Genomic DNA, 23,141 nt, shown 5'->3' on the forward strand with positions numbered 1-23,141 from the left:
TGGATTTCAGGAACTCGTTATTCAAGTCTTCTCAAACTGCAAACCCTGGTCGCACTTTACCGTGCTGCGTTTGTACAGACACCTCATCCAAGTCTCAGGTGCGCCGAGAAGCACAAACAATGACGTTTTCAAAGTCACAAATGTCTTATAATGGCAGAGGGCAAGAGCAGCTGTGACAACAGTTAGGACTCGCAGGGACTTTTGTCTTTTTGTCTTCTCATCAAATTATCTTTGTTGTCTATATTTTACTACATCTTACTCAAAGCTTAGAGTAAAATTATGAGGTGATTCCCTGTATTGTTACTGACTTGCTTGGTAAGATGAATTCGATGTCACACTTATTTTATGTTTCCTTTTTTTTTTTTTTAGATGACGCTAGCCTCCTCGGGAATCAGCTATCCTTGCCATCACCTCAGTGTTTGTCGGAGATCTTCTACAGTAAATGCCCAGGAGCCCACAGAGGAGGTATTCATCTAGATTAGCAGTCCTTGTGAACTGTGCTTCTTTGCACCTTTGATCCAGATTACTTACCGTCTCCTTGAGTAATTCTCATGTCCCTTTTGAATCAGTCTTCTTTATTCTGCTGATTAATTAATAAATATATGTCTATTTTTGTTGCAGTCTTCAGATGTCCATATGATCAGTGACAGTGAGGGAGATGATTTTGAAGACGCATCAGAGTTGGGTGTTGATGATTCAGAGATGTTTGGGATGGGCTCCTCAAGTTGTCGAAAATCACCCATGAGTATGTGAACTGGAGTAGCTGAAGTGTTGACTCAACTGTTATTTATACCTTAGATCCTTTGAGAAGTAAACCAAAGCATGTGTTCTCAATCTGTGCATGTCAATAAAAAAGTAAAACAACCTAAATTAAAAAAATAAAATAGAGAGACAACATTATTGAACAGTTTGAAATCATTGCTATGATTTCTTTTTTTTTTGCAGTGCCAGAAAATAGTGAGAATGAAGCCGATGCCTTACTGCACTTTACTGCCGAATTTTCCTCTAGGTGAGCAACACATCACATATTTTTAAAAGGACAGAAACAGCACAAAACCAGATTGTGGAAATGTGTTCCGTTACTGTCCATCTGTTGTTTGTTTATCTAATACTAAACATTTGTTTGTAGGTATGGAGAAAACCACCCGATGTTCTTCATTGGCCCCCTGGAGGCAGCATCTCAAGAGGCCTTTTATGGCAAAGCCAGAGATGTAAGTAAACTGTTGAACTCTTCAGGACTCATGGCTCACAGCGCCACCTTGTTTTTTCATTGGTGGGTGGAGCGAAATTTGATTTTCTTCATTCAACAAGAATAGCAACCTTGTAGGGATTACAGTATTTTGGAAAAGTTGACATAAATGCCTTATTTCTTAATAATAATTACAAAATGAAAGGTCATTGTTGGTATACATGGTTTTGCCTTGGCTTTTTTATTTTAATCGAAGCATAAATAGAATATGCAAGCCAGGATAAAGCTTGATAGAATATTTGTATATCTAATATTAATATATCATTTAATATGAGAATACACACAACAAACCATTCTAAAATATTTTTTTCTATAGCAATGACGGGACTTGCAGTTAAATCAACTTTGATTAGATATTCAATCAGTTATTATAAGGACAGTGTTTGCTGCCCTTCAACTCTCCCACACTGCTGTCATATGATTTTCTGCACATTTTCACCACGGCAGATGAGGCTTTACTTTAGGCCGTCCATTTCACCCCTTGTTTCTCAGCTTTTGTCCATTTAAGAAGGCCTGTATCAACTGACAGATTGTGTGGATTATAGCCTTATTAGACTATGAGGACACTGCAACATGTTGGGGGGGGGGGGGGGGTTGATTTACAAAAAAAAAAAAAAAAACGGGACAACGGAGGGTAGAATAAATGATACAGCCTTTATGACATGATGGTTTGAAAAGATGTTAAAGTAGAAAAATGAAGAAAAAAAACCACGTGAAAGGTTGCAACATTATGGTGAGTGATGCCTGCGATAGGGAGTGCATAAAAAGTGTAAAGAGGAGTCTGGCATCTGGCCTGCTTCCCTGCCGATCTTCTCAAATAAGCCAGCACAATATGGACAAGGTCTCCGTGGCGTTCACACACTGCACAGCACACAACACAGTGGCAAAGCAGTATAGTCAGACAGTGGAAATCTCCACAGCATTGTGTTTTATTCTTGGTTAGCTTCATTTAGCCTGCCAACTGTGTCGTGGTTAGAATGGCTTTGGAGAAGATGAATATATGCAAAAAAACAGAAGCTATTTGATCTGTTCTGTTTGTCTTGTTCTGTCACAGACTGCTTTTGACGGTTACATCACACTGTAGCATATGTACGTGACCACGTTTCCATCAATCTGGTCACCCCCCCGCTCCGCCGCGCCGTTGTCCTTTTGCCTGTATTTGAAAAGAAGTCTAGTTTTTGTGTCCCCTTCGTGAAGCCCAGTTCATTAAGGGAATACTGAAATAGGTCACATTCAACTGAAAGGGCCTTCACTCCGGGTTTATAAACACAGGAATCAGTCTCACTCTCTCAATGCCTGGGAGAGGCTAATCACTAAGCAAAACACTAAATTTGATGAAGTGTTTCTAAAGGTGTGTGTTGGAGGTGGTGGGGGGGGTGTTGAGATTCAATCCATCCTTAATGAAAATGCTTCGGACTGCAGTGCTGAGCTGAGCTGAACCCTCTTGGGGATCAGTGGTTAGTCAGAGTGTACAGAGAGATAGGCCACCCATCACTAACCACGATCCTCACTAAATCCCCATCAACGCAGTGGTTAATCACTCTCACCCCGCTCTCTTCCATTCTCAACTGCGCTCCCCTCTCCAGACTGCCACACACAAAGCCGCATCAAAATTCATAGTCTTGCTCCAGAGGAGACTTTTAGAAATTTATCACCCTCAAGTATCTGCTTTAAATCCAACAATGGTCCTACAGCGGTGAGGTGATATATCACCGGTCAATCAGGCTAGGACAAAAAGACACACAGATGTAAAGATATCTGATACTTCAAACCACAAGCTACTGGGTTTATTGACTGCATGAGAAATTAATGCTTATTGTAAGCATAAAAATGCTGTAAAAAAGTAAAGTAAAGGTGAAGTAAACAGAAAAATACTGCTCAATATTCCTGTTTGTACAGATATTAAGTCTCCAGCAGCATGTTGAAAATATCCTGTGTGGATGAACATCAATTTAAATGTGTTTTCTCACTCTGTGTGCAGGGTCATTGGATCAGTCATATGAGCTCCTTATTTGGCAGTATTTGTTTTTCTACCCTAACCCTGCCATTTGTAGAACAATCACAACAACCTTTATCTGGACCTTGGTGGTATTTCTCTCCGTACTTTGCAGCACTGACTTATGTCCAATTTAGAAGTGCAAAATAATGTTGGTCTTTCAGCCTGTATGATAACTCAGAGTTTTAGTTTTACTATTAGAGACAGAATGGTCCTTCCAAACTAGGAAAATAATGCATGCAAGTGTACTCTGCAATATTAGAAAAAGGTGCAATGTACAAACAAACCTAACTTTATTTTCTATTTTAAATTAATAGCTGAACACGTCTTCACATTATTACACTTCAGATCAGAAGTATTTAGTACAATGCCACGCCCCTTTATTAGAAGATGATTTCTCTCAACCTCAACAGTGTAGAAACCTCGCTGCAGAAATAAATCTATCGCTTTGGTCAATAATCTAGACCGATAGACCAATACAGTGTAAAAGTGCCATTTTCATTTTGAAATAGTGTTTTCCTCATGGTATTTGTACATTTCAGTTTTACTCTCAGTACTTTGTACCAACATCATCATTTTCTTTGTCCTGGCCATATTTGAACAAAGCGCTCGCATCAAATGTTTATTTGCTCACCAGTTGATCGAATGTGGACAACAGAAAATCCTTGTTAATAGAAGAACGGTATCTGCTGATGAGATGAAGACCATTATCAAACACTGGCCTGTTGTATGGACAGGGACAGAGAGGGAAGGAGAACAGTAGTCTGATCTATAGTCCTGTGTTTACTTTGTAGAAAGAATAAATATAACGTTGACTACAGGACCTGACAGACACTGCTCAGGGAACAGGTTCATGTCTAAACAGCGTAACACGTTCCTTGGGCATGAAACTAATTTTGTAGCCACAAAAGGTAATTTAATGTGAATTATGGCTCTGTTTTATGGCCTCAAATTCCCTGAGGTCTGTAACTGTTGGACTCACGTGAATTTTTCAAAAAATGTCTCAATTATCTAGTTAGAAAAATATTAAATGGTTAATGCTCCAAATTGTTAAATCATTCATGGTTTTTAAAAAGTAATTTTGCCTGTTTGACACTGGCGGACCTCCACGAAGATTGTAAGGTTATTTTGATGAAACAGAATGACCTGACAGAGGTGAAGACTTTTTTCTTTTGGTTTAGTTTTACTCAAAGAGCACAGTGTTCTGCTGTGTGAACTCTTTATTCTCTTTCACACACACACAAAGCAACCTTAGACTCAGGTGAACAGGTGTGAGGAAGGACTATGGGGTCACTATCTCAGCTCAGGACCAACCTAGTAATTTAGCTGAACTGAGGGATTTGCTTCTCGATGCTAAGACGGGCAACACAAAAGATCAACCTGAGAGTAGAGGCAGAATAATGGGGTGTAGACAGTTTAGGGAAGATGAAGGAGTTCGGTTGACCAAAATGCCCACTTTGATTAAGACTTTACACTCTCTCTAATTGAGCATGAACGTATGTGGGTGTGAATCCTTCACTTGTGTGGACCAGTCCAGTACATGTATGTTGGGACACAAGTGTTTTAACGTGTATCTGGTTTTTTTTTAACGTTGAAAAACTCTCCCTCCGCCGTCTCTCTCACCCCCATTGCTGTCAAGCAACTGAATTTGCTTGTCTTCTCAGCATGAGTGTTTAATCTTTTCAGGCTGTTAAGTCGGCCCCATGAATGAGTCCCCAGCTCCTTCTCTCTAGTAGCCCTGGAGATTATTCTAAAGCACTAATCGTTGAGCAAACAAAGCAGTCTTCTCCCATTCCTTTCAGACACAGGCCACAGTATAGCACAACTTCTTCTTTTATGTTTTTCATGCTCTGCAAAGATTTTTTTTTTTTTTTTTGCTTTTTGGCCCATGTAGCCTAAACGACAAATCCTGAGAAGCAGATATCTTGACTCCTCCTTCACAGCCGTGATTGAAAATAAACCACGCAGACAGTGGGAGAGTTGTCCTATTTGTTCCTTTATAACAAGACAAGTGACATGTAATTTAGAGAGCATTATTTCCAACAATATCCTCTGGAACCTTTTATGTTTATGGGTGTGTTTATTTTTTAATTAGATTGTCAGGAGGGAGAATCTGCCTGGGCTTATATGATGGTGTCAATATCCTTGGATTTGGAGCTTCGTCAATATTGTCTGGCCCTGCCGCTACTAACCTGAACAGGCTGCTGGCATTTGGTGTAAAATAAATAGAGTGATTTGTCTGTTTTGTTTTTTTCCCCACATCCTCATCGCCTCCATGAGAAGTTTTATTTACACCGCAGTGCATTTGATTTTGCGTGGTATTTGCTTTCTGTGCCAGTTGTGGCCTCGCTGTGGTCTTTAGGAGTCTTGTTGGCTCTGCACTCAGTCGTCTCCCGTGTCGTCTTGTAGTCATATAATGTGGAAATATCTCCAGTGATGAGACAGCGATGTGTTTCTGAAATACCTCACTCTGCAGATCAGAGGGAAGTTGATGTTTTTTTTTCATATTTTAAAGATTACAGTTAGATCATTGATATTTTTGTCGTGTGCTTTCGTGTCATTTTTCCTGCATTTCTGCAGAGCCATGGTTTATTTTATTCCGTGAACATGAATTCACCTTCTCATGAAATCCATTTGTTGCTGTGGTCTCTTTTTTTTTCTTTGACTTTTGGAATTGTGTGAACATGTTTTCTAAAACCTTTCCTTTATTTGCCCCCCCCCCCCAGAGAAAGCTGCTGGCCATCTACCTCCACAATGACGACAGTGTTCTCAGCAATGTCTTCTGCTCCCAAATGATGTGTGCTGACTCCATTGTCTCCTACCTGAGCCAGAACTTTATCACATGGGCGTGGGACATCACTAAGGAAGCTAACAAAGCCAGGTACGCTTCCTCATTGTTAACCTTTTCATTTGGTTTAATCCTCCAACCTACTGATAAAAAATAAATTTAGGTAAGTATGACATCAAGTGTATTAACAAGAAACTAGAACGTATAATATGTTTTGCAGCGAATATCACAGAATCCCCGCAGGTCACACACTGGGCTGGCTTTAGTGACCGCGGGGAGAGAAACAAAAACATCTTTTAAAAAATAATTTTTGTCAGAGCCAGGCTCACATATGTGCAGTTGTCTGGAGATAAAAGTAAAAACTGATGGTGACAGCAGTGGTTAGAGAAAAGAAGGGAGGCGATAGAGGGGGTGAGATGATGGAGAGGAGGAGTAAATAGTGGAGAGAAACTAGTACTAGATATACTGTACGATATTACCATCCTGGTTCTGTCAGCATTCATTTTTTTCCACTTTAATTGATCTTTAAAATTGTGTTTAAATGCACCTTTTAAATCATTTCAACAGCTTTATTGTTTGTGTTTAATATTGGATCATAACTGAAATACAGGAAAACTATGTTTTACCCGTAAGAGGAAAACATAAATGCTAAATACACTCAACTTGTAAAATTATATATATTTTTTCAATGTTAAAAACTAGAAACAAATGAACTGTTCCAACCAAAACTGCAGTCTCACGTAAAACTCTGTTTTCTCCATTACATAAGTTTTAATTGTCATCATTAAAACACAACCTTTTTTTTAAACTGTCAATAAATGTCAACAAAATGAATTACTTTCCAGGCAGTGGAAAGTGCATTGTTTCTGCAGTCCTCTCACAGATCCCAGCACCTGTGTTTGGAATCGCCTCTTTTCCCAGCTGTAAAGTTTAGTAGAGCAATAAGTGAACCCTCTAAGCCCTCACTACATACTTAATCCTAATGTTTTATTCATATGTGACTCACTGTAGGCCGCGGTGGACTGTTTGCATAAATATTGAGGTGTATCTAATAAAGAGGATATTAAATGTTCAGTAGAAGAGACGTGTGATTGTGTGAGACTGAATCTGCGCTCTTCCTGAAAAAACTGTTTAGAAGGATGGTGGGAAAATGTTGTCCTAATATCTTGGTCTTATTTTAATGGTACTTTTGAGATGGCTATTATTTTATTAGAATTAGAATCTACTTTGCTTTTTTCATTCTTGTGTGTTTTATGTTTTCTTTTTTTAACTTTTACTGCTATTAATTATTTCCTAAAAGACCTATAAAACATAATAGTAACATAATGAGAGGTTGTTAGCGTAGTTCATATAAAAAGCCTTTTCATATATAAACACTTTTTAATGAGTTATTAGTTTTTAATGGCTGCCGTTCAGCCCTCCACTCCACTCTGTGGCTCACAGCCTGTATCCTCGTCTCCTTGTTTTTTCTTCAACGTCATTCTCTTTTTGAAGCTTGGAGCTCGCATGCTAACAAAAGGCGTTGTGTTTGCATGGTGAGGCCCTGATTGGGCAATGGTGACAAAGCTGTGTGAATAGAGGGTCAGTGGGAGATGAAGGACTCCCCCGGAGTCTAAATATCTCTATCTCCTAATTTGTTCTGTAAAGTTTAGCAGGTCCAGCAGCCTGTGTTGGTACTTGTCAACTCTGTGTATTGTGTCTCATTATCTGTACAAGTATGTAGGTTCTGCCGCCGTAACTGATCTGAGACCAGAGACTAGTCAAAACCTCAGTATTGTTTGACTTATTCTCATCATTTTGCTATTTTTCATCTTCCCTTCCGTTTTTCTTAATTGGTCTTTATTCAGTTTTTTTTCTCTTCCACTAATTCACTAAAATACTCCACATTTAAGCCTGTCCTTGGCTAACTGCTGTGAAGAATGACTTGCACCTTGACCTCACTCTTCCATTATTTCTCTTTAGGAAATGTCCTTTTTCCTCCATTCCGCTCTCCCTTCTCGATCATTAGCCTATTTTGCTTTTTGCCCCAGCTGAGTCTGTTTATTGTGTATTAAAGGGCATTTAACATCTGGAGCTTTTCATCAGGCACAGCCAGTCGCAGCTTTGCCGCTAACGCATGCATGCACACAAAACCCTGCATTGCATTTCTCCATTCTCACGCTCTCAGTTCCATCCAAAGTGGCCACAGTCGCACAGACCGGAGGGTTTTCTGACCACTTTTGACCGACCTGCCGATGTTGGAATGTTCCCGTTGTGTTCGAAAAGGCTTTTCTGCAGAATGACTAACAATGTTTGACTTTGGTTCTGTAGATCGGATGGTAGTGTATCTGTTAACAACAGGAAATGATATTGTACAGGAACTGCAGTTGATGCACATCTTAAATAGGCCTGGCAGTAGTTTTTCAAGTTCTTGAAAATAACGATTGCCAAATGTATTTAACTGCCAATCACCTTCAGGATAGGATCATGCATCGAACCACAGAAAAAAATAGATAGGTGAATTAAAGTTAGAATGATTGTTTATATGTCAGGAATACATGCAATTCATAAACATGGCTCAGGGTTCAGGGTTTGAGCCATCAAAAAAAATTTGCATTCACAAACATAGTTGTTGTGAAAATGCTTTTTATTTCCAGCCTCTTGTACATATTTAAATATTCTTGTTCTGTTGAAAAGCACAAGGGAAATACTTTTTTATTTTAGTGGTGTTTTATCATTTTGTGCTCATCTATATTAATGTGACTAAACCTGTGAGAACATGTGAAGCCAGCGTGTACACCTGAAGATTCCCGTTGACATCCCCCTTCCTGAAGTCATTGCTGGGAAGTGAAATGTCATTTTCAAATCCAGACAGCTCCATGGTTGATTAGGACACGATGAGCTATTGAAGCATTGGGTTCCCATGCTGGTCAAAAGATTGCCTCCAGTGCTACTGTGCATGTGTGAGCCGTCAGCTGCTCAGTGGAGCAGGTGTCGTGCTTAACTAGTCACAAAAATGCACAGGATATTGATGTGTAGAAATGGGACGTGACAGTACAGGGAAACATTGAATATTTGAGCTGTCTGGGTGTGCAGTGAAGACAGGATGTCTGACCAATTAGACCCTGTCAATCTAATGGAGCATCGGAGCAGAGTCCTGAATGCACATTAGTTGCAATTTTCAACCAGGTGTTTCCTCTTCAAGTCGCCCTGAAGGGAGTTTGAAAAAGGGCACAGATCTGGTGAAGGCTGCATTCTTCACAACGTTAGGATACGGTTGGAGAAGACGGTGATGAACTGTTCACCTAGGTTTGGACTCAGTGTGTTGTCACTACGTGTTGTGTACTGATGACTCAAATACAATATTGAACAGAAATATGATCCATGAATCTTCATATTGTCAGTAGAGAAGTAGAGGCATTTCTTTATTTCTTTATTAAGAATCACCCTTAAGTGCCTTCCTCAGTTTGTTACTGTCCATCTGGCTTTCCACCCATCCATCAGTCCACCTACAGCAGGGCTGTCAAACTCAAATTCACAGTGGGCCAAAATTGAAAACCAGGACAGCTGTAGTGGCGATGATATAATTACACCTCAGGCCTGAGTTTGACGTAAATAATTACACCTCAGGCCTGAGTTTGACCAATGTTTATTGAAACGTTGACAACAATCGTTCATGTTTTCCCTTCACTCCAGATCTGTAATGTTGAATTATTTCATTTGGAAACAAACTTTAATTTTGCGTAAACACTGAATCTGGAACAACCAAAGCTTAATATTATAAACACACGAGAAATTAAATTGGAAATGAAACACACATCAGTGGTTTCTGTTCCTTATTATGTCTCTTTATCTGTAGCCTTTTGAGTCCCTTTTTAATGTACATTTTATTTCACAGGCCAACAAAAGAACAACCAGAAATGTACTTGCCATGCTATAGTGCATACATCGCTAATACTACAAATCCCACCAGTATATGCTGTAGTGGCGATGATATAATTACACCTCAGGCCTGAGTTTGACACTTGTGACCTACAGTAGCTATCCTTCCTTCCTTCCTTCCATGAATTATTTCATTTGGAAACAAACTTTAATTTTGCGTAAACACTGAATCTGGAACAACCAAAGCTTAATATTATAAACACACGAGAAATTAAATTGGAAATGAAACACACATCAGTGGTTTCTGTTCCTTATTATGTCTCTTTATCTGTAGCCTTTTGAGTCCCTTTTTAATGTACATTTTATTTCACAGGCCAACAAAAGAACAACCAGAAATGTACTTGCCATGCTATAGTGCATACATCGCTAATACTACAAATCCCACCAGTATATGCTGTAGTGGCGATGATATAATTACACCTCAGGCCTGAGTTTGACACTTGTGACCTACAGTAGCTATCCTTCCTTCCTTCCTTCCATCATTATATATAATCGCACTTACTTTCAATGTGTCATACTTTATATTATCATTTTATTTTATTTTATTAACCCAACGATGGGTTGTGGCTTAAACTGGGTACAGTGTTTTTTCCATGAACTATTGATACTATTGTATCAATAGTTCATATCCTGGTAGAGAAACTGTATCAATAGTTCATATCCTGGTAGAGTGTGGGTGACGGTGGACGTTTGGTGCTTATAAACCTGTGAGGTTTTTTTGATGTTGTGGTGATGATGATAATCTCTGTACTAAGGTGCAGGTTGGACACTTAGAGGAGGCTGGTTTGTGCTCCACATGAGATTTAGGATTGGATTACCCTTCAAGTTGGTGTCTATTGTTAGCTGGCCTTTCATTACAGGTTAAAGTTTCCCTGTGGGCTATTGTTATGATCTGCCTCAATCGAGGTCTAAAGAGGGACAAATGTCAGGACGGAGCGATCACTAGGAGTGAGGGCACCCAACTTTTTTTCCACTGTAGGAAGCAGGTCACCTAAAGTTCAACATTGTCTGACTCTTGTCAACTCTGCTCTGTTTTTCAGCTCTCACTTCTGGCTTTTGTTTTTCATTCACAGTATGATTATTACTTTTAAAACCACCACAATGAGCTGTGATACTCAATTTCACAGTTTGAAGAGGCTTTGGCCTCCTGTTATAATGAGTTACACGCCCCCATCACAGATTTCATCCCTCCCATCTTATCTCCTTTCTGTGACCTGCTGTCCGTCCAACCATTCCATCACCTCTTTATTTTTCCAGCCAGTTATTAAAGTGGATCTTATTAAAAGGCAGGAGAAAAAGCTAATCTATATTTGCATTCACTCTATAGCAATTCATTAATATTATGACATTTACAGGGAGCTTGGCAGCACCTCAGCTGCCGGCTACCCTTTTCCCTCTCTGAAATGTTAATTTAAAAAGTTCTGTCTTTGTAATGGAATAGGAAATCCTTTCCTGCCCTATCAATTCCAGGTGTCTGGTGAGGAATACTAATTCAAATGTGGTTCCAGTGGAGGTAGCTTGTCACTCTGATGGAACAGGAAAAGAATGGGAAGAATGGATTTAAAGTCCTTAAAACCCACAAGTTCATTATATACCTGCACAAGAACAAAAAAACAAAAACAAACGGGTGCACTTTTATATTCATATTTGTCTGTAATGTGTATTTCCTTCAAATAACTTGTCAATAATTCAATCCAGCCAATATAAAATCATATATATCATATATATCGTATAAAATATGATATAAAATAAATGGCAGTGTCATAAACTGATTGTTTTTTTTTTATCTTTCAGATTACTCACCATGTGTACCCGACACTTTGGAAGTGTTGTAACACAAACGATAAGGACTTACAAAACAGACCAGTTCCCCCTGCTCCTCATAGTCATGGGCAAACGAACATCCAACGAAGTTTTAAATGTTATCCAAGGTAATCCCCCCCCCCCCGCAAACGAACATCCAACGAAGTTTTAAATGTTATCCAAGGTAATCTCCCCCCCCCCCCCCAAAAAAAAAAAAAAATATATATACTGTATATTTATGTGTGTAAATATATATATATATATATGTATATTTGTATATAAATGTGTATACATGTATAGATATAATTATTTTTTGTTTGTTTGTTTTAGGAAACACAACAGTGGACGAGTTGATGATGAGGTTAATGGGAGCCATGGAGATCTTCACAGCACAGCAACAAGAGGACATCAAAGATGAGGTAAAGTCTGAAATGTGTGAGAAAACTTTATATATATGTTTTTCTTATCTCATGTATCATATATATCTCAAAATAGGTTTCTATCATGACAACATTAACAAAACTAAACAGTTATCACACATTTGTGAGCATGTGCCTGACACACACACCTGCACATACTTTTACTGAGGACACATCATTAGGGACGCATCACTAAAGGGCTGAGGTTGCTCTGTATTCTGTGGAGCTCTGGTTTTCACTTCAAAAGGTTATATTAGTAATCTGTGTTTACTACTGTGTGTTGGTTGATTTCCATACTTGGTTTTGTGATGTCAAAATCTTTTCAAAGACTTTTTTTAACCTAAGTAGAAATGGGAGACCACAAATGGAAACATTCCATAGACTGGAATCTTTTAACAACTTACTCACTGACATGTTTACCTAATGACGTCAAACACAAGAATACAAGACACCAAAAGAATTTGTCCAGGCAGGTTTTCTGTCTTTATTTTGTTTATTTTGTATTTTTATTACGTTCAAAAGATTTTTCACCTGCCTGCGTTGTTATATCTGTCGTCTCCTTCATGGAGAGAGGCCTGTTTGGAGTCCTGATCATTGACGTCAGTTTTTTCCCACCAACATTTGTGAATGTTGTTGTGTGACCTTTTTTCTGACTACAGTTGCTAAAGATGACACGTCACACAATGTTAGACATTTTACAGCTGCTCAACGGAGCAGCCGTCCTAATGATATTAGTGCGCTGTGGTCCCAGTGTCTCTGTAATTGGAACGCTTCTAATCCTGTCACACACATGCACAGACACAAAGGAGGTGAGAACCTCCTCAGGTGAGTCACCGATTGTTGAGTGACAGTAACCGAGTTGTTGTTATCACTACAAAAGTCTGGCTGCCTTCAAACGAACATAACTGTTAACGAAAAACAGGAATGAAGAGCTGCGTGGTTGGGTACATGTGTCAAGTCAGGCTGACTCATGAGGTTGACTGAGAGTTCATCCTCCAGGCAGGCCAATACAGGATTGTTCTGTTGCTACTACAACCCTTTGATTAGACGAATACAAGCTGACAGTTGAAACAGTGTTCTGAACGCCCAACCCCGATGTTAACATATTTGTCATACCTTGTGTGTTTATCGGACCCTGACTTTTACAGAACAGTATTGCAGCATTGAATTTTTGAAGTACAATTAAAATTTAAGTCACATCTAAAATAAGTGATTGAGTCTCAGGGAATGTAACTCATAATACAGTGCTAACTGTTCTTTCTACAAACCATTTTTCCACTACAGAATGTGGTTAATTGAAGGTACACTTTTTCTGTAATTTTCCACCGACTTCCACTGAACGTCTTTTTCTTTAATGTGATCTAATCTCTCCATGACCCAAGAACCCACACTTTGACCTTTGTGTCTTTCTGGAGGTCCGATCAGCAGCTGGGATAAAGACACGATAAATGTTAGTGTCTCTGGTGCAGATTGGTAATTCAAACAGTGCATTTGAAAACACTTGACAACAGCACAGAGTGAGGGTTCAAAGCTTATACTATGCCAGTGTTTTTTGCGATTCAGCGCTGGTCCATTGAAGGTTACCACTTTTGATGCTTTTGTTCCCGTCTCTCATTCTTCCACACTTTCTTTTCAGTGTTCAGCCATTAAAAAGTCCAAAAGCACAAGTGTATCCTTTGCATTTCTTTGATTGAAAGCAACAATGCTCACTGTTCTTTTGAACAGCCTCTGATTTGTTGCACAGTTGTCCTCAACACAAAGCTTACTTTGCCGTATCCGGGCCGACACACAGCATGGACATTCAGAAAATGGAAAAAACGAGCGGCGTTGCACAATGGGCACTCGTATTTAGGCCTGGCCTTTATGAAACACTTTGTAGCCACAGCAGGTAGAAAATGAAAGGCCGCCTGTCCCCTTCCCTCTGTACAAACAGGAAGAGAGAGGCAGAGTGAAAGCAAGAGAAAGGGACAGTGAAACTGAGATGAGGAAACATAAAAGAAGCTCTGGCTCTGCTAAACGACACAGCCATTACAATGAATTCCCCTCTGGTGCTACTCTTTCATACCTGGTGTTTGTACGTAACCACACTTGACATGCTTCGTTTTCCTCTCCTTAGTTCTTTTCTGTTCCCACACCCACCACCTCAGCTTAGATGCTTTGTCACCGAGTATCCTTTATTTTCTTGTTCGTTAATGGCTCCCAACTCCCCCAACCCCTCCTTTTTTTTACCCAGGACGAGCGCGAGGCGAGAGAAATGGTGAAGAGAGAACAGGACGAGGCCTATCGTCTGTCGTTAGAGGCTGACCGTAAGAAGGTATCTACAAACATCTCCTGTTTTCAACTTCTAAAAGGTGGCTTTTAGACTTTGAACAGCGTTTACGTTTGTGTGACTGTGCTGTAAACCTGCCTACAACACTGAACTGCAGTAACTCCCTAAAACCAGCCTGTGACCGGTGTTCATTTTGATGTCCAATTTCAATTTATTTGTAGTTTATTTGATTAAAGTCTAACTCTGTTTTAGTCTTTATTTAGTCAATAGATCTATTGTATTATTAGTTTAGTTTTGGTCAATAATACCTGAAAGTGTTTTTAGTTGACTAAATTTAAATTAGAATTAGTTGACTGAAATGATATTTGTCCTGTTTGCATGTTCATAAAACGTATAATATAAAAGTCTGCTCATATTTGTACTGATCAAAGTTTGAAATGACTATTTTTTGGCTATTTAGAGAGAAGCCCAGGAGAGAGAAGAGGCCGAGCAGGTCCGCCTGGAACAGATGAGGAAGGAGCAGGAGGAGGAAAAGGAGGTGAGAAGACGACGAAGCCTCAGCACACAATATACTTTTGTCAAATTCTTATTCTATTAATTATTGCTAAGACCAGTGCAAAGAGTGCAAAGCCTGAGAGCTGTTCATTTTGCCAAGCCACGATGACGGTGCAGCTGTACTGTCATTTGTTTTATCTCTGTCACATCACAATAATGAGTCAATTAGATTAAAGGTTTTGGTGGAGCCTGCCAGTCAGCATAATGGGCTTGCATCCATGTTGGAACAATGAAATATCCTAATTACAGTGTGGGCCGTCTCTGCTGGTGGCACCTGACATCCACACAGTTTTTTTTCTTTGTTCTATTTAATATGGGTTTAAAACCTGGGCCTCATTTTGAAATTAACTGAACAAAAGACTGAGTCGTGTACACAAACACTCATAACCCAGGCAAACACACATGCTCAATGGAAAACAATTATTGTATATGAATAGGCCGTGAATACACATGTGCGTACGCACGCATCCACGGAGCGACACACTGTCACGCATGCGGGAAAAACAATAATTGTATTGTATGGACCGCACCATTGTTGTAATACAGTCTATAGTAATACAGTGTAGTTCTGGATGACTGTTGTTTACTTAGCAGCTCAGAGCCGCGGGGCACTCAGGGGTATCAGGTGACCCGACCAGCTCAGGTGGTTTGTCTTTTATGTTAAACAGACATTAATAAAGGAGTTCAGGACAGAGCGTGTTTAATTATATCACTGTAGTCCTTAAACCAACTGTGTACACGCCTAATAATTTAGGGAAAAAAAGTCACTGTGAACAACTCATTAGTTTTCTGTGCCAGACTGCCGTAGATTCTAATCTGTCTCCTGTTCTGATAAATTAGTCGTTGTTGTTGTTTTTTTTCTGGAGCTACAGTCAATATGTGAACAAATTAAATTGTCTTTGTAGTTTGGAACAGATTGTAAATGAAACACCCCTCACTACACCAAAGTTCTCTGAGACTCCCACAGACAAACTGTGTCCTTTAAAAATGAAGAGCAATTGATAGCGTTTTCATAAGAAAACTGGAAAATCTTCACGTGTGTGATTATTTTGTTATTTAAGACTTTTTGGTCAATGCCAGTATCACGTTCATTTATTTACCTCTCCTAACATTTTAAGGATAATTTGCTAAAGATGGCAGGAAACACAACCTAACGAGGACTGGTGTAGTTCCTGGTTTCATACCTACGACAGTAAACTTTGATCAGTCAAACCATCACTTCTTCTTCCCTTCTACTACATCCTACAACCTCTTTGTAGGAGTTACTGAGTTTGGCTTTAGACATGACATGACATGACATCAGCAACTGTTTTAATGATATTTTGGTACATACTAGGATTCATGGTAAAGTATTTAGCTTTGTATTTTTTATACAAATCAGACAAAACCTTTTTAAAACTCTCTGTGAGTAATTAGAGCCACTTGAAGTGATAACGTTGTTCCCTTTGGCCTTAAGGTGTGCATCTCCAACACAAGTTTAACCATGTGAATCTGTTTCAGCATCTCTTACAATTCACTTTACAATTCATTTATTTTATTCCTTTTTGTTGTTTTACAACAACTCCTTTTTTTTTTTTTTTTTTGCAGACACAAAAACACAAGTTGCCTCCAGAGAGAGGAAAATACAAGAGGGAACGCTTTCTCTGTGATTTAGTGCCTTTGTGCAGGGAAGGCTAGAGGCAGGTGGCAGTGCGGTGCAGTGTGTATGCGGTTCATGTGCCTGTGTGGGTTGACATTACTATTTACTTCCTTTAGGGGGTCTTAGCATACAGTTGTGTGGCTTTCAGGTGCACTAGCAGTCATCTGTTTGCTTTCTGCGGTTAGCCGAGCGGAGCTGGAGAAGCTCCTAAGTGTATGGATAGATGACAGCCAGTGTTTGTGTGGAGGAGCCAGACCCCCCCCCAGGCTGGACCAGACGTGTGTCCTGTGGTTTCTTTGGGGACGCCACCCCTCACTTTCATGGTGTTTATGCTTGTATCTGTGGTTGACTGTCTGTCTGTATTTATATGTCACTCCCTCCCCCGCACTGTGTTGTCTGATGTGTGTGTGAGCGCTACACGTGTGTCCTTTGGGGTTACTTTAACTCAGTCAGCATCAGCTCTCGCACCTGAGGGAGCTGATGGCGGAGTGGCACGCGCCTTACTCTGCCCACCCAACACCCGAAGCTGCTAATGAGCTACTGTTGTACACTCTTATGAAATATAATTGCATTATGGTGTGTAAATAAAGCCGGGGCGTGTTGTCACAGCATATGCTCCCAGGCTGGCCTAACAGGAACAACAAGATGGGGGGAGGAGAGGGGGAGAAAGGGCAGGAGGGAGTAGAAAGAAGAGGGAGGCTCTGGGGAGTCGGTGAGGCACAGTTTTTCACCGTGTAGACCTGATTAGACTTTGCTTTGCAAGATGACAGTTGATGATTGTCTTTGTTTTTAGGTCTAATCAAACCCCTCTGTGGTGATGTCAATAAAAACACACACTTATTCTTTATGGACTGTTATCCTACAGGATACAAGATTTAATGTCTAATAATCAAGTGATACATTTGTCATTACTTGTTTTACTTTCTCTTTGTGGATAGAGAATAAGCTTGGCTGCTGTGAACGCAGTGAAATACTACTTGGCAACACTCTTAAGTTACAGCGGGCTTCAGGGAACGGGGTGAGACTCAGGACACCTAATTTAATAACATTCTCAGGACAAGAAGGTCCTTTAATTAATGTGAGGCAACAGTGCTGCAATCAGCCTCTCAGTGCAACTTCTTGGCTCCTCCTCATACTTATTTGGATAGTGTGTCATCATCAGCGGAGCTGCCAGTGTTGCCGTTAAGTCTTTGGGTGAATTTCTATAAACAGAGAGGGAACTGGGTTTTTATAATTAAACTTGAATCTTGTTTTTTTTTTCCCTTGTATTAGTGGGGACTTTGTATAAAGCTTCCTGGCTCCCTTCCTTTCCTGCGTTAATCCACTTAGTTTTATTATTGGGTGTGATGATCACAGTGATGCCTAGCATGCACAAATTTACACCTGACAGCAAATGTTGTGCAAACGAGCAGAATTTGAATCTTTTAAAAAGTGTATAAATACAAAGGGCTGTTTATCTTTATTTACACATCTTCATCATCAACTTTATCGACATACTTTATTTGTTTAAAGGAAAAATCATGAATTGTACCAACCTATTTTGAAATAGTTTGTATAAATATACAGTGTTCTTACCACAACACTCCTTCACTTCCTCTCAGGCGATCCGCCTTTCGTTGGAGCAGGCCCTACCGCCAGAGCCCGAGGAGGAGGCTGGAGAGCAAATCAGCAAACTAAGAATCCGGACACCGAGCGGCGAGTTTCTGGAGCGGCGTTTCCTGGGGAGCTGCAAGCTGCAGGTTCTGTTCGACTTTGTAGCCTCCAAGGGTTTCCCCTTCGACGAGTTCAAGCTCCTAACCACCTTCCCTCGTAGAAATGTGAGTAATTTGTTGGCACACGCACAGTGAACACTTTTTGTGTGTAAAACCTGGGAAGAATGGTTTTGGCAGTAAATAGTCTGTCTTTTGAGCGAAATTCCATTCTATCACTCTTATCAAATAATCTCCAAATGAATCCTGAGTGAAGCAGCAGGTTGTGAAGCAGTCTTGGCTGCAGCTCAAGTCTCTGCTGGAGACATCCACAGCTGTAATTGGTGTTAACATGGAGGGTCTGAGCTGAAGCTCGGGGAGAGTGGGGAGGGAAGCAGAGCCAAGAGTTAGGAGAAGAAAATTCAATTTAATTTTTTCCTCTAAATATGTTTTCACTCTGACGTGTACTGCAGACCTGGAGCTCGGCTGCGTCTGTTTACTCGTACCTGTGTGGGAGCTATAGTTAAATGAGCTGTTTATCCTTCCACCTGTGCACACACCATATTCACTGAATAATAATTAGCAATCGGTCCGTGGTGAATACACTACACTGTGACGGCGTTGGGATACAGTTGTCAGCGCTAACTGTACTGTTGTGAGGTGTACTGCGGCACTTGCGGCTACAGCCGGCCATTAGAGAGCGCCGTCCCCGCGCTCTGTGGTAGTGAACTAATGAGCATTGTTATAACTACCAGTTTAATTAACCATGCTGCTGGAAACAAAAATGGGATTTCCATTAATCAAGATGAGAGTGCATGAGGAGGAGAAGATGGTGCTGATTGTATAGAGGTGCGGTTGTGTGTGTGTGTGTGTGTGCGTGCGCACGCACAAGTGTGTGTAGGCCTGCCCAGGCATTGTGCCACTGTAGTCTGTAGAGACCACTGGGGCACAAACAGCCCAAACTCACACACACACACACACATACACATTAACAAGTAGCTTACACTCCTCATTTCGTCACCATCACACACTTCAACAAATATTTTCAAGCAAACAAATGGCCCGCTCACAACTTTGTCACTTAAAGGATTCACAGTTGTCTCTTTATAATCAAGAGTAAACATGTGTTTGAGACAGAGATAAAGATGTGTCTGCGTCGTAGATGAAATTCCAGCAAAAACAGGATGGGAGGATTAGAAGGGCGGAGGAGAGAGAGAGAGGGAGAGGGGGAGATGATGACTGCAGAATCATTTAAAAAGAGAGCAGAGGAGACAAAAGCTTAAACAAAGAAAACATTTAATCAGAGAAACAGTCTGACGGAGAGGAATAGAGAAAAGACAAGAGGAGAATATATTAAAAGAAGATGAGGGGAGATGATTCCAAAAAAAAAAGAAAAGAAAAGAAACATGATTCCAAAAAAAAAAAGAAAAGAAAAGAAAGAGGAAAGATTCTGGGACGACAGAAAGTGAAGCAGTGCAGTAGTAGTGCCACTCTGGGCTGTGAACACAGGCCCTGTTTAATCCTCCAGCTCTGTGTTGTAATTAAATGAGAGGGAGCCTCGGAGGCTTCCATCCCATCCAGACGCTCTCACTGTCGCTCTGCCAGGATCAGAGGATAGAGGATAGACCACTATTGCATTTGTAATACTGCACAACTGTTGAAACCTTCTTTCTTTTTTCAAGTTTTCTGTGGCTTTGGAGAGTGTCACTCTTTCTTTTGTACACTCCCCCCTTGCTTGTCTGCTGCATTTCATTTCTTTTCGAGTCATCTGTAACACACATTAGCAGATCCACACAATCCAAGCAAAGAACTCGGAGCAAATTTTACTTAAAATATTTTGGCTTCACATTTCAACACTGACCAAGACGCTGGGCTGCGTGTGGAGACGATCTGTAAAACTGGCAAATTAATTTATTAATCTGTTCTTTTACTCATTGATGTTGAACTTCTGTTCAGTTCAGAACTTCAGTTTAATTTCAGTGACTCCCAAAGTAAGGGGCACACCCTCCACAGGGGGCACAGAGCTACATTTCAGTTTAATATTTTACATTTTTTTAAAAACACTGATTTGTAATTCTCTAACTCTTATTTTTCATTGAATGAGAATGATTTGCAGGAGTTACAGTTTTTAAATAGGCTGTGGTCCATGTTCAACGTAGAAAGGAGGCTTAGATGCAGCAGAAAACCTTTGAGAATCACTGGCCTAATGATGTTTTTATTTGATTTACCATTTTAATCATAAACAAGCCCAGAAAGTAGAACTGTCTGGAAGGTTAGGGCTTGGTCTGACCAGAACCATTGAAGTAAAGACGCTGTACTTCCTCTATTAGTCTCAACATCTCAAGGAGCTCTGCCCACTGAGCATGACAGTTGACATAGATGACAGAGGACTAGGAGCTAGCTGCAGACAGTAACGCTCTCCAGATCATAGAAATGCAGAAAGTCTCCATCCATGACAAGACAAGGACCTGAAAAAGGAGCCAATTCAACATTAAGTCTAGTTCTGGACCCCAAAACTGCAGTCATTTTTTCTTCCATTTTCAGTAAGTACCTTCTACCGTATCACTGCGTTACATCTTCACCACAACGACTGTTTCTCCTTTTAACCACTGATTGAAAACTCTGTCCAGTCTGTTCTTTGTTTAAATTCAACAGTTTTTCCACCGTTACACATAAAAGACAGCGCTGTGCTGGCCACTCTGAGGTCTTCTTCCTTCAGCTCATGGTGAACATGTTTAGACTGCTGCTATAATAATCACCAATCAGCTCTCCCAGCCCAGCCGCCGTGGACGGCCAAACACTGTCAAGTCAGCGTCTTATTTTCCTTACAGTGATACTGTACTCTATCTCACCTCCTCCTAATCCTTCTCCCAGCCCCCTAAGTGAATTTGCACAAATATATTTAGACAGAATCTGAGATGCTTAGAAAATAAACAGAAGGCTAAGAATAAGCTGGGTTATGTTCTCAAATAGGTTCCACATCTGTGAGACTGATGTGTTTGGACTTTTTTCTATTCCCACTATTACAGAAGAAAGGACGGCAGTTTATTTGAAAGGTCTAATTCACCAGGTTCTCAGGCCTGTTCTTATTAAATTCTGCACATTAGACAAAACCACTTCTTTATAGGAGACATCCTGGATCTAACGCGTTGGGTCGCGTTTAAACAAGACAGTATCCAATTCCTGCCTTGTCGTTCCTATGAGCTGAGTCTTTTACTTGTTTTCATATTCATTCAAATAGACTTTTGGTAAAAACAAAGAAGTTCTTGTTTAAAGTCATGTATAATTTGATTAAAGACTGTTTCATACGATATTAAAATCCTTCTCTGCAGAGACAAGTATTTAAGCCCCCCCCCCCACTATGGTTTGTTGTTCGCAGCCCTACTTTGGGAACTACAGCTTTGGTCCATGAGAAAAAAAAATCTTTTCATGGAGATGAAAAAATGCCATACATTAAAATCTGAATAAATGTATTTGATTTTCTTTTCTTAATGATTCTCATTTTTGTTTAACATCATTTGAGTTTTTCCCCACTCTCATCTCATTAACTTTTCATTCTCATTACACTTTTTCCTTCAATTTACTCTTTTATTTTCTCTCCACCCCCCCTGACTCTCCCCCGTTTCTGTCGCCTCCCTTCCCTCCCCTCCGCTCCCCAGCCTGTGCGGCACATTTCTTCCTTTGAAGTACCGCATTCATGTCTGTTCTTTTCTGTTCGCGCTACGTGCTGTCAACGCTCCTGGCAGCAGATAATGATCTCCCACTGCTTTTGTAATTGGCCAAATAAACACTTGACAACACTAGTTTAAAACAGACAAGTTATTTGGTTTTAATTAACATAGTGGGGCCTGTAATGGCTTCATTAAAAATGCGTTATTTCAGCTGCATGTGTGATTATATTGGAAACGGACATCGCCAGGGCCTGTGTTTATTTTCCCTTTCTTTCCTTTCACTGTCGAGGGTCGCTCCGTGTCGCCTTCTCTCTGCTCTGTGAGTGTGTGTTTAATTCGTTTGAATCGAGCGACCTACAATCGTGGTGTTGATTTTAAACCCCACAAGTGCCAACTGTTTGGTTTGTAATGGTTGGGAAACATCTGTTAAATGACGATGCCAAGGACATGCAGTGATATCAGCTTGATATTAAGTTGTCTTTAAAAGTTAATAGGAAAGGAAAGATGTTGTATGAAGTATCGCAACCAAGCACCATCTGTCATTTTTACTGCTACCTTTCCTAAATTATCTCTCTTCTGGACACTTGCCCAAAAGTGTTTTTTCGTAAATTTAAGATTTTTTTCTTTTTGTTGAGTATTTACTTTCTCTGATATTCATTAAATTTGTCTAATTATAATATATATTGTATAATAGTAATGTAAGATTTCAGCTAATTTTCTCTCCTGGTTCAACCTCTGGTGTTATTTTTGTATTAATTAATGTTAAGTCGCTCATTTCTATCAATCTTTTTTCTTCTATAAACTGAAGCATTTTCACTGCTTTTTATTATCATGTTGTTAAACATTGAGCACCGTGTTCTTCGGTGTTTCTATTCTATTAATCTAGTCTTGAGGTTGTCGTTGTCTGCAAGACAACAGTCCATTCCTCTGCAGGATTTAAGTGACAATAATTTTTGGAACATCCATTTCTAGACTAGAACATTCATTCGTTCGTGTCTTGACAGTTATTTTTGTGTGTTTAAAACATGTCAAGTTAGAATATTTTTATTTAAATTTCATTTATGTCCTTTGTCAGTTTTGTTTAATATTATATTTAATTTTGCTCACACAGCTGTGAGAAAATTTTTTTGACTGATCAATATT

At 39.9% G+C, this 23,141-nt stretch overlaps 1 protein-coding gene across 2 annotated transcripts in view; it reads left to right on the plus strand.

Annotated features, from left to right (window-relative positions):
• The window catches only part of faf1 (Fas (TNFRSF6) associated factor 1), a 51,572-nt gene that overhangs the window by 24,386 nt on the left and 4,045 nt on the right, over positions 1-23,141 (plus strand). For both annotated transcript variants that reach the window (XM_017031197.2, XM_008335709.3), the window contains 10 exons: positions 370-465; positions 622-745; positions 946-1,009; positions 1,130-1,211; positions 5,972-6,126; positions 11,749-11,885; positions 12,088-12,176; positions 14,410-14,490; positions 14,906-14,983; positions 18,241-18,456. In XM_017031197.2, coding sequence (XP_016886686.1) covers positions 370-465; positions 622-745; positions 946-1,009; positions 1,130-1,211; positions 5,972-6,126; positions 11,749-11,885; positions 12,088-12,176; positions 14,410-14,490; positions 14,906-14,983; positions 18,241-18,456 — 1,122 coding nt within the window. The remainder of the gene's footprint in view (positions 1-369; positions 466-621; positions 746-945; positions 1,010-1,129; positions 1,212-5,971; positions 6,127-11,748; positions 11,886-12,087; positions 12,177-14,409; positions 14,491-14,905; positions 14,984-18,240; positions 18,457-23,141) is intronic.

The sequence above is a fragment of the Cynoglossus semilaevis genome, chromosome 2 (genome assembly GCF_000523025.1).
Source record: "Cynoglossus semilaevis isolate Cse_v1.0 chromosome 2, Cse_v1.0, whole genome shotgun sequence".
Lineage (NCBI taxonomy): Eukaryota > Metazoa > Chordata > Actinopteri > Pleuronectiformes > Cynoglossidae > Cynoglossus > Cynoglossus semilaevis.